The 18,396-nt window shown below is 29.0% G+C and overlaps 2 protein-coding genes across 11 annotated transcripts in view; one reads left to right on the plus strand and one right to left on the minus strand.

Moving 5' to 3' along the window:
- Window positions 1-12,369, minus strand: part of LOC131841267 (kinesin light chain) — a 59,558-nt gene extending 47,189 nt beyond the window's left edge. For 5 of the 7 annotated variants that reach the window (XM_059189606.1, XM_059189591.1, XM_059189573.1 and 2 more), the window contains exon 1: window positions 2,732-2,834. The gene's annotated coding sequence lies outside the window, so the exon portion shown is untranslated. Of the gene's footprint in view, window positions 1-2,731; window positions 2,842-12,279 lie in introns of those variants that run through there. The other 2 variants (XM_059189583.1, XM_059189565.1) reach the window with 2 other exon arrangements.
- Window positions 12,370-13,124: 755 nt separating this feature from the next.
- On the plus strand, window positions 13,125-17,402 carry LOC131841065 (thioredoxin, mitochondrial). Of its 4 annotated transcripts, none has more exons than XM_059189322.1 (4): window positions 13,125-13,190; window positions 15,560-15,702; window positions 16,125-16,289; window positions 16,810-17,402. In XM_059189322.1, exons 2-4 carry the CDS (start codon window positions 15,565-15,567, stop codon window positions 16,936-16,938), a joined length of 432 nt encoding a protein of 143 aa, XP_059045305.1. In that variant the 5' UTR covers window positions 13,125-13,190; window positions 15,560-15,564; the 3' UTR covers window positions 16,939-17,402. The 4 variants fall into 4 exon arrangements, with proteins under 4 accessions (XP_059045305.1, XP_059045292.1, XP_059045283.1 ...); XM_059189309.1 differs by lacking the exon at window positions 13,125-13,190 and adding an exon at window positions 13,258-13,338; XM_059189300.1 differs by lacking the exon at window positions 13,125-13,190 and adding an exon at window positions 13,351-13,514.
- The last annotated feature ends 994 nt before the right edge of the window (window positions 17,403-18,396 follow it).

Here is an 18,396-nt window from a genome sequence, read left to right on the forward strand (position 1 = left end):
CGACTTTATACTGTCTGCCCAGACGGGAACACCATTCCATTATCATCCTCATCGCCAGATTAAGTATTGTGTATATTTTGATAAAATGTAAATTCATTTAAATAATGAAATAAAACATCTGTGCTATTTTTATAGAGTGGCTTTAAAAAGAGAAGTTGCAAATCCTTACTCGATGATTAAATTTCATAATCTCGATTTCATTAATTTTATATTAATTAAATTGGAGAACGCGTAATTAGTAAGTCTCAAAGGCAACATAAACTATTTGATAATGCATGACTAGCTGGAAATCACGCGATTATAGTGCATCTAGAGAGCGAATTGCATCAACTTTCTGCTCTATTCCGGCAATTGATTTCAGTTAACTGCATATCGCTTCCATTACAATCACAATTTTCATAAGACAATAATTTAAATAGCAAATACTTTAATACTTTCATTTTGTAATAAATAGATAAGAATTAAAATGGATTAGGAAAATGGAAAGAGAAATGAAAAAAAATAAGAGATTTATGGATTTTGACATATCTCTTTGTAAAACACTCAAATATATTTTGTTGAAACAATTGAATTTCCACGAATTTACAACAATCTTACTAATATTATAAACGCGAAAGTTTGTGAGTATGAATGGACAAATGTTTGTTACTCTTTCATACAAAAACTACTGAACGGATTTTAAAGAAAATCTACAGTTATCCTATCCCTATCTTATTACATTAGAATAACACATAGGCTGTAAATTTCATACCGGTGAAACCACAAGGATGCTGCGACGTTTACTAATAAGTTATAATATAATATATATATATATATATACTCTTACATCTGTATAAAATTGGATGTTTCCAATCGTAAGCAAACATAACGAGATCACATAATACAGAAAAATATGGAAAAAATTGCACTAATATTTTTGCCAAATTTAATTTAATAATATATAAGCGTCGATGATAATCAAATTTATTAAAGCAGATAAAATATGTGTTGCTATTGCAAATCTATTTAAAACATGTAATCTGATTGAGACGACATTAAATAGGACATTGACATCGTTGTCCGCATGCAATATGACGTCGTTAATCTTTTAAGTCTGTATAGACTAGTTGTTAAATGGGTCAATCAAAATTTACATTTTCTATTATAACCGCTGCATTTCCCAAGGTAGGTATCATAAGATAATTTTTCTACTAATATGACATATTAAAATAATCAGCAGGTTAGCTACAACTTCATGTTTTTTTATACGAATAAATTATAACTGGTTGGTCTAAGTCAAGAAACGTAATTTAAACGTAATCTGCTAAAAATATCTAATAACACGCAAGTGATATTAATTATTTAAGGATATGTAGGCATCTATATATACATTTAAAATATAACTAAACAGAGTTTAAAGAAAACATTAACGTTATTAAAAATAAAGACAGAGGCAGAAAAGGTTTATTTCTTTTAGCTAATTTAAAAATCTGAATATATATATACTACATGACCATATATAATGTGAATGTGTAAATGTGTGACAGAGTGGTATTTAAATATAGAGATTTTTGTATGATTTTTAATATCTGTAGATATTTAAAATCTTCCACAATTACCTCTAATGACATGGGAGATTTGTTGCTTGTGACTAATCTAATCCTACTCATTACATAGTATAAAATTATGTCGCTGTCGCTGTGTTTCTATGTATGCTTCAATCTTTAAAACTACGCAATGGATTTTGAAGCGGCATTTTATAATAGATAGAGTGATTCTAGAGGTAGGCTTATATATATATAATATAAAATTATTGATATTCCGGGTAAGACATGTACCATAAAATTTCAAGGTTTATTGAAAGAAACATATTTTTAGAAATATATTCTTGTAGATTTACGTTAACTTTTCAATAATAATATATCCTTTGTTTCAATGAAAAAAGAATAATTACCATTATTAATAACATTCTTTGATAAAATACCGTGCTCTCTCATACTAGAAACGTTCATAGGAATTTTAATTATCTAGCAACAAAGAGAAAACAGATTTGTATTATAATTTTTACGCATTATCACCGATCATGCTTCGAGTATAAATTCTCTGATAATTTTATGTAGGTTTGTCACTGCCCGGTGATTGTTCTACACTACATTTGCTAGGACGAGGTCGCCATTTGTGATTTTTTTGTTACCAATATTAATACATAATAAGTATTTATGAATACCAATGTGTTGTATACGTGCCAGGTCAACCAAATGAAAGCTAATTAATTCATTAATTCCTATAAATATTAGATCGCAATAGTCTCAAAGCCAAAATAAATACACAGACAGACGAGTAGGTTCTATTTTTAATTTATAACATAAAAAAAATAATTTAAATTTTAATAAATGCTTACGTTCAAGAAATCAAAATGTTAGTAGGTACAAAAACAAAGATATAAAATTCATTTTTTTGTTAAATTTATACTGATTTACGTTGAGACCTTCAGAATAGAAAACATTAAATTTAATAATCGATCATACATTCAAAGACCTCATTACAGTACGATAAAATGTAAATATATACGAATCTCTGATAAACACTAACATATTGACATACACTACAATACCACATGAATGAAAAATAAAATAACAAAAATGCTCATGAAAGCTAATTTCAGTTTCAGACGCTGCAAATGGGTTAATGTTATAACTTCCAAGGTTTCCAACAAATGCACAAACACAGTATGATTTCAAAAAGGGATTACATTAGAAAATTCCGGAATATAATATACGCGTAAATTATTGCAAATGTGTCAATTTTAATACCGGTTCGCGAATATTTTGGTAACACGTCCGTTTGCGTATGAAAGCAAATGCGTACTAAAACGAATCGACTGGGGGTGGCCTAGTGTGGCGCACGCAGGCAAGCGCCACTCGATTAGCATTATCGAGTCGATAGTACAAAACGGTGACGGATAGCCCACAAATATGGGTATCGTATTAATATCTATTACTTTCCTGATAATGTAAATTTATTATCAATCTTAATTCTCTATTTACAATTTATAAATGAAGCTATATAATAAAAATCAATAAATGATTCTTCAAACGCATTAAAGTTACTGTAATAAAATAAACTGTACAATTATTGTAAACACAATCAATAACATTTTAAATAATTAATCTATAAAAATCTCGTTATACAAATCATTGCACCGCCCTAAAGTTTTCCAATCGCGTTAACTGGGGTGGCATGGCCACCCCTGCCCCATCTACCTATTGCTTTTACAACTACATGCGCAGACGGTACAAACACTGACGATGCACAAACTCACACACGCATAAGCTGTAAAGGGAATGCCATGAATCATGATTTCAATACTTGTTTATTTATATACTTACGTAGATAGAAGGTTTTATTCAGTCAACCTGAGGTCTAATTATGTAAAGTAGTTGTTAACTATTATCGTTTGTAACTTCAAATCTACACTTTTGCTATAATTCACACACAAGTACAACCCTATCGATTTTAATCATTTGAAAAGGGAATTTGTTTGCAATTGCATTGCATAACAAAGCAACTGAAACTATAGTAATATAGTAACGAAACTATACTAGTGATACTTAGTGATACATATTTGTACCAATATTTTGAGTAATAAAAAAAAGGTTGCGGAAAAGTAATTACTATTTGGAAATTGTTAACGCAAATACTTATATAACTAAGAATAATATGTTAGTAAGTATATGGTATATAAATTCAATGTAATAACATCAATACGAATAAACTGATTCGTTTCAAGAAAACATGCGAAAACAGCTGGAGTGTTACATAAGTAAAGTACAAGGTCAGGTGAATCAATAAAACAGACGCCAGTGAGTCTGAGGGTAAATTAAAAAAACCTATAATTATATTAGTAAGGATAACGAAGCAATGAAAAAGTTACTACAACCACACATCTATTTAGATTGTGTTTGATTAATATTAGTTTAACTAAATTAATTAAATCCGAATAGTCATTACCCATATTAGTTACTTATTTCACATAGACGATGTATAGTACTGTAATATTATTTAAATTGCATACAAGAAACTTCACTAAAATAATATCAGGTTTTATATGGACTGCAAAAAGAATCATTAACACGATTGGCGAAGACATCTAGTAACAGATGTACCAAAATTACAAACAACTTAATACTTCTTTAATCAAAGTTAAAAGTACACAATCACTTGTTGTTTGGTGTCCGTTTGCCTAGTGAATTTCTAATATCGGCAACGAATCAAAGATTATTGACAACATCACATTACAATGAGACAGTGAAAGGTTTTTCGCACAATGAACTAAACAGTTGTAAAAAATAACAACCGAGATAAGAAAATGATAACCGATTGAAATTAAATAGAAACTTATTTACTACATTCTACTTTCACCAATAACGTTTACTATATGAGAAATGTAATATTTGCAATTAGTACTTTAATATTTTATTAATTTATGGATAACGAAATAAATTTTAGTCAAATTAAGTTACTCATATACTACACTTTAGAATAGCTATAGAAGTCATAATTTTACACCATTATCCAACAGTCCAGTTCCGCTAGCTACTTCAGCTGAGAAGAGAAATAATTTTGTTATTTAATGATTTTTTAAAATATCTAATTAAAATTTTAATGAATAATGGCATAATATGATAAAGCAAAACAAACGCAAAGTAAATGAGGTTGGATTGGGTCGGCAACACGCAAGTGATACCCCTGGTGTTTCAGGCGTTCATAGGCTACGGTAACCATTTACCATCAGATGGGCCGTATGCTTGATTGCCACCATCGTAGTATAAAAAAAAAATAGAAAATTACTTTTCTTTGGTATCATTTCGAAACACTAGATCTGCAGCCAAACAATGTAAATACTGTATGAAATGAATATGTAGAACCAAAGAAACAGGAATAATAGAGAAAACTGTCACTGCAGCCTGTGACACGATAGTATATGTATATTTTATCTTATTAAGCATACCTTCCTTTTGTGATAGCAATAGATATACCACGATCAGCACAACAATCGGTTTTATAGAGTCAGTTAAAAAACGAATAGAACATCCATATTTTCAAATTTCCCTAGAAACAGCCAGATTTCTTCAGATTGACAAAAATGACGGGTAATGTACAAGAAAAAATACAACTGAATTGAGAATTTATTACCACCTACTACGTTTTAAAATCAAAGTATACTAATACGATTTATATAATTAACGAGATTTTGGTTTTGTCTAAATTTAGAAAATTTTAATATTTTTGCAACACATGAATAGTGTGATTACTTCTAAACGTTATACTAATTATGGAACCGTTACGCTGTGGTAATTTTCCTAATATCTACTTTTACCCTTGGGTCAAGAAGTTGAAGTTGTAATCAAGAATTTGTGTAATAAACCCCGCACGTAGTAACTGGTTAGTGAATAAGCTAAACATATAATTTAGAAGGAAAAGTTACCAGTTTCCAGGCAATACTCGTAAATTAACCGTTTAAATGCACTAATAGTACAAGTTTTCTATCTCTTCTTAACATCATGTAATTTGCTGAGTTTTACCATTTACATAGAGATAGCGTTATTGGAATCGTCTTTTCATGTGTCATTAAAATTCAACTAAATTGTTTAGAAAGTTAATTATCAAAACAATGTTTATGCAATTACGTTTTCAAATAAACATTAGTAATATAGTTAAACGGGTTTTAATTATGTTAATAATATACGTACGAAAGTATTCAAATAAATAATTACACCAAAAATATTATTCCAACCTGTAAATACAATATGTATTCTAATCAAATAATAATCAGTATCTTTATTATAAAATATATAATATATTAAGCTTTACGACAGTATTTTTTTTTATATTTCCAGTGCTGTACACATATTGACATGTTGGTAACCACTAGTTACACAATACTCTGTCGCTTATCATTGAGGTAGAGAAAAATAAATTTTATTCTAAAGCAACACGAGTCCGATCTTACATTAGTTTTTTTCCACATCATATCATTCAAAAACGTTACGTAACTTGCTTTAAACAAGCGTTATATCAAAAATAAATTATGAGATAGATTCGTTGGTCAACATTCGAGAACAGTCTACTATCAACAATAAAAAAACTTGGCCAAATGTGCGTAATAATATTCTAAAGTATATGTACGGAGACTTCGTTTTCAATACTATATACATAATGAAGCTTGAATAACGTATACAAAGCTTTAATGAATTTAAAACAAGCGTGACTAATAAAAATCTAGCAAGTCCGAAAGAGTTCCGTACTGTATTAAAGAAACTCGTTATTCCACAAATTTTATTTTTTCGCGACATTGCATATATGGTATAATATTTAATAATGAATGATACCCAATTTATTTATAAGAAAATATATGTAAGATAATAATTGCATATCAATAAACCAAAATTGTACTTGGCAATCTTGTCCAATAGCCAGTGTTTTAACGAGACGATTGCGAACAGGTATGAATGGAAGAGAAAAACATATTACGCCAACCCAAAATTAATGGTTAAGGAAGAAGCAGATGATGAGGAACCAGCCAGTGATTTTCAGCCAGCCAGCCAGAACTAGCCAGTGATTTTTAACCGTTAGACCGCGAACTCATGTGAGTCTGTGAACATATTATGTATGATGTTGGTAATCCTATCCTATCTGTGGACTATTTCATAACAATAAATGCCATCAAGTCATTACCGCATTTTTATGGCAGTACATGAAAAGGCGCTTGTTTCCTAATCGTCCGAGAGTGAAAAAGGTTTGATAATAATAGTAGTTCTACTTTTTTCCCTATATATTTTCATTTGGACCCTAAATATCGGAACAAAGGTAAAAGGTAATAGGTACGTGAGAGGAACTCGCAATAAATCATATGCGACCTTTTAAAGTCGTCGACCAGATAATTGCTGGAAGTCGCAGTTCGTAATGACTTCATAATGGGCGATATCCATTTGTAATTAATCTCGACACGACAATAAAATGACGGTAACACATTGTCAAAATTTTATTTAATACTAGTTGTTACTCGCGACTTTGTCTGTTTTGTTTGAGATAAAAGATAGGCTAACTCGTGATACAATTTATCTTCATGTAAAATTTGATTCATACGCTTTCAACTATTAAATCGTGAAACAGTAACAATCAAACCCGGGTGGAATATATCCAAACTATTTTCTTATAATATAGGTTCACCTCCAAGAAGTAACGCCTAGAAACCATCGTGATAAATTTCTGGTTTTGTCACCGGTGTCCCGCCAGCGTAAAACATTAGCGCATACAGGTGTACTATTCCATTAACTTCCGTTAAAAAAAAACCCTCATAGTGTAATTTACAGACTTTTAAAAATATGTTAAGTATTTATTGAGTTTCTTACAAACGAACATAACAATAAACAGCATTTCCTCTTTATAATATTATTATAGATAAATAAACAATAGTTTTTAAGTGAGAGAAGATATCCACATTGATTCTGTTTATCTGTTAATATTTTTTATAATAGTCATTGTCTAAATCAAGTGTATGTAGCACTGTATTCACTATCAATAGATATCATTAACAATATTCTAAGCCATATTGCACATAAACAATGCTATTTATTAATTTGGGATTATTGTATTTCTATTTTGGCAGTATGCTTTGACGAGTGAAATAAAAAAAAAACTATTCGTGAACCCTGAGAGTACTAGATATAAAATAATTACTACAGTTAATATCCCAAATTTACTAAACTAGATTTATATAATTTGGTATTAAATTTAATACTAACAGATTTGACTGAAATACTAGAGATTTCTTCTTTTTTCTTGTGGTTTTTTATTGTCGTTTTCTTTTCGATTCCTCAAACATAAAGCATTTGGTGCTTATACTACACGAATTTATTTTTATGTCAATTGTGCTATAGTTAATTATTAAACAATAATTTTAAAATTAGTATTACAATATAAATAAGCATATTGTTGTAAGTAAACTTCAAAACAACTGAGTCAATTAGAGACGTTTTTTTCACTGTCTAAAAGGTACATTATTTCAGAGTGACATATGCACTACATATATTATGTTATCATGTACAAAACTCACAAAGTTGTAAACACCTGGACAAAGCTGGGATGAATCACTAGAACCAAATAACACTATTTCACGAACCAATTAAACCCAGTCTCGATATGCGAAATAATTGAATCAAATGCCTACAGGTGAAATTGGATTTAAGAGCCTTTCTATTTTATATGTCGTTACTCATTACTTTCCCTTTACCGTAACTCTCATTTCCTTCATCTGTCCTTGTATATATACTCAACCCAATCAATATCTACTTCTATACTACAATTTAAAGAAATATAGTTTGTGAATTTGGATGTTAGAGTTAAATGACTGGTACCAGTGATCCGACTTTTAATATTGTTTTGGATTGCCTATTTATGAGAGAATACAGGTTGAAACATCACGTTATGATCAATAGGAGCGGAGATGCAATGAAAAATGTTGCAGAAACGGGGAAAAGGGTGACGCAGACGTTGTTATACGGGTATCGCAACGATATACTCGTGCATATACGAGTAAAATTATCTATAAATATATTTTTCTTCGATAACAACACATATGTGTGCATGTGCATTGAAAAATTAACCATCCTGACTTCACCCGGACTGAATCATATGTATGTTGGATTATATAGGTACAAAGATTACAACATAGTACAAATAGTCAAAGGCACAGTCATTTTGTATATTAAGATATCGTCAAGGAGTAAATAACATACGTAATCCAAAATCATACAAATAGTAGGATTTTGGAACAGGTATATATATGCTATACCACAACAGATAGTACATATACCTCAACATTGCCATTTGAAAATAGTTAAACCCATTTTAATAAATTGAATTTTTACTCAACAACAGCTGGCAGCACTATGTGGAGTAGGTCAAAAATATTTTAGAATAACGCAATTAAAAGCTAAGGGAAAACAATAAGATTATAGTAAACTGCTATACTGAATACTTTTTTAAGATACAAACTTTGGATACAATTTTTAACAAAAATAATCCCATATTGTCATTACATTTAAAAAAATAAACAGAGTGATTTCTAGACCTTCTGAAATCATACATATACAAGAAAAAGTATATTATAATATAATAATAAATAAGACTGGGCATACACATGTCCACTACCTTTTCTATATGTAAGTTAAAATAATCAGAAGAACAATAAAAACGAATATCGTGCTAGCAAAACATGTAACTTCGTATGCTTTATCACTTTTATAAAACTTCTAAGTATATCGCACATATCTACTTTCATCAAGATCCGTGCAACAACAGTTCCGTGACAGAGAATGTTTTATTAGTGTTCAATAAATATAAACAGTATGGACATTGCCACGAAAGACATTCGAGACTAATAATTACTAAGTACTGATAAGTTAAAGAACTGCCTGATGATAGCGCTGAAATACTGAATCTATGTTAAATTTAAATATCAGCGTCAATCCGTATTATTTATCAATATGTACGCTATCTACACTATTATCATAATATTAATACGTGAAGCAAAAAGTTTGTACCTATTTAAGAAAATTACGAGGAGGAAATTACGAAATTTGGTACAACTAAAATTTATATGCAAAGGGATTGTAGTAGGTACTCATTTTTTTATATTAGTGCTTAAAATAGGTACATCAGATTAATTAAAAAAAACATTCCACACCCTACCGTGCGTATGACACGCACACACATAAACCTAATATTTTAATGAATTATGGTCCAATAATTATTATAAAAAACAATATCTACAATACTACGCTATGGAAGTATTAATCATTGTGTTTTGGAATCTCAATTTTTTTTCTGGCAGGTTCTTTTTTTTTATAATTAATAAAAAAAGGTCTACTAAATGGCTACACAAGTAATGCGGAAGATTACCATAATAATAATAAAGACGAATAATTAAACAAGTCTTAAAACCGGCTTGTACTGCACTTATTTTAAATGGTATTGAATCCACCTGCCAGTGAGGACTGCATTAAAGGGTTTTTTGTCATCGGACACTGCGCGTGCGTTCGACCGTGACCTCGCGACGAGGGCAAACGCAAGGCAACGTCCAGATACAGGCCGTAGATAGATATATAGATAATATAATAAACTAGCAGTGCCCGCGGTTTCATCTGTGTTAAATTTCAATACATACGTTTTAATAAAAAAATATAGCCTATATGTTATTCTGATGCATAAACTATATTACTGTAAAGTTTCCTTAAAATCCGCTCAGTTGTTTTTGCGTAAAAGAGTAACAAACAACCATACTTACAAACTTCCGCATTTATAAGATTATTAAGATGTCTTAGTTTAAAAGATCACTTGAACTTAATACAATAATATGAAAATAATTATTACAATAAGCATAAAAATAGCAAATATTATTATAATTTATAGAGTATTGGAAAAGATTGCTCTTAAAACATAGTTTAAAATTATCAGATATCATATTTTTAGTCAGCTTGATTGAATAAAACTTCTAATACATTGGGACAATTAGTATGAGATCAAAATTAGTGTAACACACTAAATAAACAAAAGTTGTATAGGTCAGTTAATAGTATTAGGATTGAAAAGATATTAAACATTATTATGATTATTTTAAATGTGATATTTGTTTCTCAGAATTAATTATAGGCATTTATTTGTTGGTATTATATTATAAGTACAAGGAAAATAGTATTGATATTATATTTCTGTATAAATAAATATCAACATTTTTTATTCTACTTGTGACCTCATTCAACATTGAATTGATGGAAAGGTTGATGATTATATTCACTGTCAAAGTAAATTATACAAGGATTATACTATTAAGTTACATGGATTTTTTTAGACAATTTATTGTTGAAAACAATAAACTAAAACATAATTGATTTGAAAAAGATAATATTACAAAATCATCAACCAGTCAAATTTCAACAAATTTAATATAAGTGTATAATATATTTGCTTCATATGGATACCAATCTCAACGAGAGATAGGGGCAGGCAGCACACCACTTGGTGGAATAATATTAATAAGCAAATGGACACGGACAACTTTACCACTCAGACAACTCAGAACAGGTTTTCTGGCAAAGCGTCAGGGAGATTGGACACTAGATAAACTAGGAAAATGGGCTAGACAGAGAGAAAGAGTGAGATTCAGTTCACATGGAATAATTATAGTTGGGAATTGGGATAATTTTACAAATATGCATATCCCTTTTGTTATTCCTTTCCCAATAAACATAATTTTATACTCTATACTTACTTAGTAAACATGTTGAAAGTATTAACCTTCTTTATCCATTACAATTACATTGATATTGTTTAGTTTTTGTATATCCCACATTGTTTAACAAGAATCTTTAAAAATTAAGTTTAAATAATTAAGTTTAAAATTATTTTTTTTAAAAAGGATACCCGGACTTTTAAATCATAATTCATAAAAGTTGAAGTGTTTATAGTTGAAGTTGAATTAAATAATTATTCTCGGCACAATAAAACATTAAAATATTTATCTTATATTATAAGAAAGAATAAACTCAAAACTGTCATTCAAGAAATCAAACAATACCAATTAGAAAGTAGTTACAATGTCAACTTTTTTCAATATTATATTTAAGCAGATAAATGCTGTCTAAATGCTGTACAAATTAATATCCACTTTGTCTTCGTTTTAAGAAAAAAATTATCTTACTACTTATTTGTGTATGAAATCATAATTATATTCATAAACTACTTAAAACTCGTTCTTTCATAGTTTGTTTTCATTCAATTAATTACTTACAAAAGCATACATTAATACATTTTAAATATATCTGCCTGAAAAATATTCCGCACCTTGCCTTTCGCTGTATTGTAGCAATTATTAGACCTTGTTAAAACGTAAGGATTAGTCATCAAAATACAAACGGTAGGAAACCGTCAATGAAGTAGGTAAATATATTTCTTTCGTGAGTTGAGTGTACATTATTTTACAAAGTTAGAAATTACAATCTGTTAATCTATAATAATTTTATATTCTTATCAAAGAAGTAGAAGATTTAGTGGAAAATAATAGACTAAACACCTATCTAAAAAAAACGGAAATGGCGTTATAAATTTATGGGTACTCACGCGTTTTTGGGACTGGTAAATATGTATCGTAATAAAGTATGATACTTTACAATTTGGTATTTGAAAAAGACTGTTGTAAATTGTATATTTATTAATTAAAATTAGAAAACCACTTACCTTTCTAAAATAATTGACAGCTACATACACACACAAGAAAATTAATAAGTATCAATTCAATACTGACAACATAACAATATAATTGTCAAGCCGTATTACATTATCAAATATATAGAATCATTGTATTTATATCTCAATCATGTACATTTTTTTTAATTCTGAATGAATCCAAAAAATGATCTGACTGCATTCTAAAACATTTTAATAATATTGAACTTGAGCAGCAATGTCGTAAATTGATTTTGTATTAATTCGACATATTTGACAAAGTAGTTTTCCGTCTGCTAGCTACATAATGAAGAAAATTAATTAGATATACACTATGAATGTATAATGGTTATTACATTATAATATATGTTATTATGAGTATTTTGAAGAAATACAATATGACCTTATGTGCAATTTATTCAATAATTCATATAAATGCAATTAAAAAGATAAAATCTCATTAGGGAATTAATGAGATCTTATAATTTTAACTAGTCTAAAGCTAATAAATTAATGTACTACTTTATTTACATTCAATTACATAGCTGCACTAATAACTTTTTAAATTTTTTAAATGGTCTTCTTAACACTCTTAGCATGCTTAATTTTAATACATTCTTAATTCGCTTATGGATTCGTTTTAAAATTAAGCAGCAAAATAATGAGTTTGTTTGTTTTTTATATTTATTTCTCTTACTACTATGTATATAAATACAAAACAAACAAACAAACTTAAAATTCGTAGTCATTGTATGGTGTGGTATTTAAAAATTGTACTGATGTAAGATTAGTTTTGTCTGTGGCCGAGTGACCAATTGACAGTGACATCATCATACATGAACTTTTTTTATTTTTTAAGGTGTGTCAGTATGACTTAACTATTGTTAGTCATTTTTATGTCAATCAAACCAACAAACAATAAGGTCTATACAAAAATATTAATTTTTTTATATATGAACGCATTACGGCAATATTAGACAATTGATTTTGACTACAAAGGTCTTAATGTACATTAACATAAACCTAAGTTTTAGTTGTTGGAAAATAGTGACCATATAATTTATTCTGAAGGTTTTTATCATATTTTTATCTACAAAATGTGATTGTATTAAAAATCTGTGCTATATTTATTTTACAACGGCATCGCATGTGATAAATCTTAACAAACCTTATCATATCATGCAAATAACTAAAAAAATTGCTTGTACATTCTATATAAATAACAAGAATGGCTAGTTTTGGTATAGGTGTGTATTTTCTGAGTGTTGTATGGTTCGTAACTTTTATGTTGTGCTGGGTATCCGTTCGAACTGGGCATTATATTGGAAAAGTGGCGGCTACCGTATCATTAGTGCTAACTGTCGTACTTATATCAGTGCCAAAAGGGGACACGTATGATTACAGTGCCAACTTTTATGACCAACTATTTGTTTTGCGATACGCAGTCTTCTCTTTGCTGCTTGTTAGTATTGTCGGTGGCTCAGTATTTCTCTTTGTACACACCTGTCTAACTCCCATCGAGACACGAAAAGTGAAAAGTTTTGGTATTATAAACTAATTTTGGTCTGGTAAGTCACTGTAAAGTACTAAAAGCAAAGCTGTATTGTAATTGATAGACAGAAATAAATCTAATAATATTTTTCTTATTTTATATGTATTATTTTTATACATAGTTAAATATGTTGAAATAAGTGAACTAGTATTGGCAGATGACCTAAGTTTATTATTATGATCATTTATTATATAATATTTCATTCACAATTATAGATAATTATTATCTATGCATAATAATATTATATTTAATAGTTATAGGTAGTAGTAGTAGTTACAAGCAGTTGGGTCAGTGTATGTTCTTTTATAAAGCCATAAATTGGAACTTAGTAAAATAATTTAATAATGTAATCTATATAATAATGCTCTAAGAAGTTATAATAAAAATAGTATACTATACAATATAATTTCCTATAGAATGCTTGCTGCTTTTCCAAATAATCACAAATAAATTTTGCATGCAAGTATTGTGCTTTGCTACATTTTTATGTTACTTACTTTACTATTACAAATTAGCAATGTATACTTGAAAACTTGCTTATCTAGATTATAATGACTTGGTTTCATTAGTTAAATAGTTATAAATTGCTCATTAAGAGTTCATATACTAATTGTTCTGTTTGAACTCTGCATACTGAGTTGTCTATTAGATTATATAGTTGTATATCAGGATATCATTCAAGGTATTCTGTTGAATTTGATCTATTTTTTTTTATTTTATTTATTAAATTAATACAATATAAACTTACAGCTAATTGTTAACACATTATATTTAACTGTATATACTACTTAACTATATAAAGACAAAGTACATTCTGATTGTGTAGATACTAATGATAATACCTTTATATTGTGGTGGTAATATTGAGCAATCCATAAAGATGCTTTAATTTATTTTATATTCTTAGTGAACAAGTGTTATTGTTATATATGTAGAGGACATGATAGCAGCTTAGCTCAGATTTGTCAAAGTATTTATATTAGGTTTCTTTTATTATTATACTTTTCATTAGCCTTGTCCATAGTTACTGTATCTTTGCTAGGATCTCCAAGTGTGTATTTCTTATCAGCTTCAAACAACTAGCTTACAGTTTGATAAGAATTCACCATTTGTAAAGAAAGCAGATTTTTTTATTATATAATGAAAGAAGTAGGATATGGTGTGGCATATAATATTGGGTATTCATATGTTTTCTGTATGGTGAATCTATACCATTTCCTGTTTGCATTTATACTATATATTTTCAAAGACCATAGTAGTATCTGAGTTTATACAACTTAGTTTTCATCAGCAGTTTTCACTGGTTACACATATGGCCTGTTCTGTTTGATTTCCTTACACACTGTTCACCATGCTGTTTGTTGATCAGCGAGATTTCAATAAACTTCACATCATGGATTTAATTAAATATTGATTGCATGTTTTAGTTTATATCTAAAGCACAATACACATTTTTTGATGGCAAATAATAGTGACAAACAAGCTTATGTTCCATCTGATGGTAAATGATTAGTGTAACCTATGGACAGATATTGTACCAAGTGTTGTATGTGTGTATTGCTGACCTTTAATAAACCTTAAATTGATAATGCAATTCCAGAAATAGTGATATGACCGTCCATTTCATTATTATTAAATAGTTATATTAAATTCATATTCATCACTTTTATTGATCTATAACTCCTACTAAAATGATATGTTGAATGAATGTCTATTTAAAGTATTATTATATTATTTCAGGCAAAATGTCTAATGCAATATCTCAGGGTTTACGGTCACCAATCAGAAATTTAGTAAAACTGAAGAGGTTGAGATACATTTCTACATCCCTTGTTCACAATGAAACAATTTTAGTTAAGAATAATAACGAATTTGTTACTAAGGTGAGTATCTATTTTAAAATATAATTTATAACTGACTGACTTAGCACCATAGAGCAGTGGTTCAAAATGTCGGACCCTACCCCATAGACGGGCATTTTGATTATTAATTAGGTCAAATTGAAAATGGACTCGACACAAGTTTAACCTTTTGGCTCTAGGCCATTTAAATGCAATGTTAGATTTTGTTGCCAAATTTAACGAAAAAAAAATCGCTACTAATTATTTGTTATCATTTCACTTTGTATTTAGTTGAATGAGGATTAATGCTGTAAATGATATCTAGTGATAACTTACTAAAACCTATCATTTAAGGCATCCATGGCTTAATTAAATAATATAATATATAGTTGACCAGACAATATCCTTTATATAAGATGCTATTATCTCTAATTATGATATATTGCATTTATCTTTAATTACAGGTAATGAATAATGATAAGCCGGTGATTGTGAATTTCCATGCTGATTGGTGTGAACCGTGCAAGATCCTTACGCCTAAACTGAAGGAATTGATCGAGCCTCTTAATAATTTGGACTTAGCTGTAGTAGATGTTGAGGATAATGCAGAACTGGTTCATGCTTTCGAGGTAATAAGCCTATTATAACTCTAACTAATGAATATGAAATAATAATTATCTCATCAGTAGTAACATTATAAAAGAGAAAACGTAACGTAGCATATCTTTTATTGCAAAAAAAGTGACCAATGTTGTGTTTAACAGCAAGTCCGAAATATACTAGAAAAATTATGTAATTATCGAAGTTACTTTATTTAATCTTTTAAAAAACACGACTGTAGTGCTTGATACACTCTAGAATAGAATAGAAAATCCTTTATTCAAATGCACTTAATTTGAGCACTTTTGAATAGTTTTTTAATCTACCACTCATTCAGATTTTAGATTCCTAGACGAAAATCTAAATATTTCAGGTTTATGTGGGTAAGCGCGCTACATCCTAGGTCTTACCATCATTTACCATCTGATGAGGTAAGACCAAGCGTAAACCCATTATTAATAAAAAAAAATGTTTCTCGATATTTTCTAAATCGTAATGTTAAATTAGAGCTATGTGAACAATATGTAATATGTTGTCTTTAAATTTTAGGTGAAAGCAGTTCCTGCTGTTATAGCCATCAGAAATGGTCTAATAGTCGATAAATTCATTGGTTTAGTAGACTCAGATATGATCACTAGTCTCATAGACCGAATGTCCGGCAAGAAGGAGGGATCGTAAACAATGCACACATTTAGTACGTACGTAAACTGTAAACAGTAGTTTAGACTAAACAGAGTGAGAAATATGACTCAGTAATCGATGGATATACTATGAAAAATAAATCACTTATTAATAAACATAGTTCATAAAAACTTTATCAATATTTTGTAATTATAAATACGAAATGTTTTTTTTAATGTTAGTATAAAACTAATTTATGTAACTATGTTACGAGGTTGTTGATATTTTATGTTGGAATGTTAGATTAGTAAGTGTTTTAGTTCCATTCTTGCCTCCTTGTAACTTATCTACAAATAGTTGTGTTCATATAATTAATTGATATTCGTTTGCTAGTGTTAGATCATCCATACCTACCTACTGGCATCTCATGCTCATGCATGCATATTTTAGTCAGGAAAATTTCGAATAATAAAAATAAATTACTGAAATGAAAAACAGTGATGTATTCACATACAGGTGGTATGGGGCCGTTCAAGTATTACGTAAGCACTATAGGGGGGCGGGGGGTCTTTTCTTTGCTTATTTTGGATGACATGGGGGTGGGGGAGTCTGTATGATGATTACGTCATTGGTCGTAATTTACTTTTTTACACGAATTATTGTCTTTGCTAAAAAAACAATACATTAATTGAGAGATGTTTACGTAAGCATGGGTGGAGGGGGTAAGAGCTTTGCTTACTTTTGCTGACAACGGGGGATGGGGGGTAAATAATTGTGATAAATCTGCTTACGTAATACTTGAACAGCCCCTATGTGGATACTTTCATTTAATTATTAACATTAATATCATGTTCAATATGGCTTATTATGAGCTTATTAGTCTACTATTACTGTGCTGGCACTGGTCTTGTCATAGTCCCTAATTACAATATGTGTATATCAAGTCGTAAGCAAACCCCATCGAAAAGCATACACTCCTTTTGAGTTTCCCTAAACATTTGCCAGATTAGTATAGGCCAGTCATTCATCAACAAATGTAAAGAAAGTATTTTATTATTTAAATGTTTCCATAGTATGGATCATTATGGAGATTCTACATAGTAAATCATAAACATAATGAAGAATATAAGAATACTCTCATATAGACAAATTTGAATTGACTAGTTATACATTTTAGGCACAGTAGGATAATATAATTTGAGGTACCAACATTAAGCACATAAAAATAAATATAAAAATCTTGGATACCTAAAATTATATTTTGTGCAAAAGAAAAAAATAAATATAGCTATTAAATGACCTAGTCTATGTAAGACTGTGTTTTGTTAAGTAATATTTTTATCTATGAAGGGCACTATTGGAATAAAGAGAAATTTAAATGTATGGAATACTTATATAATTCGTAATAGGCCTATTGTAGATAATATAGAAGTTATAAAGAACATGTACAAATAATGAAGTCAATACAAAATATATTTAATATGTAGAGAATTTATAAAAGCAGATTTCCTAAAT

This window comes from Achroia grisella, unplaced genomic scaffold, assembly GCF_030625045.1.
Source record: "Achroia grisella isolate CSIRO2021 unplaced genomic scaffold, CSIRO_AGI_Agris_v1 utg1063, whole genome shotgun sequence".
Lineage (NCBI taxonomy): Eukaryota > Metazoa > Arthropoda > Insecta > Lepidoptera > Pyralidae > Achroia > Achroia grisella.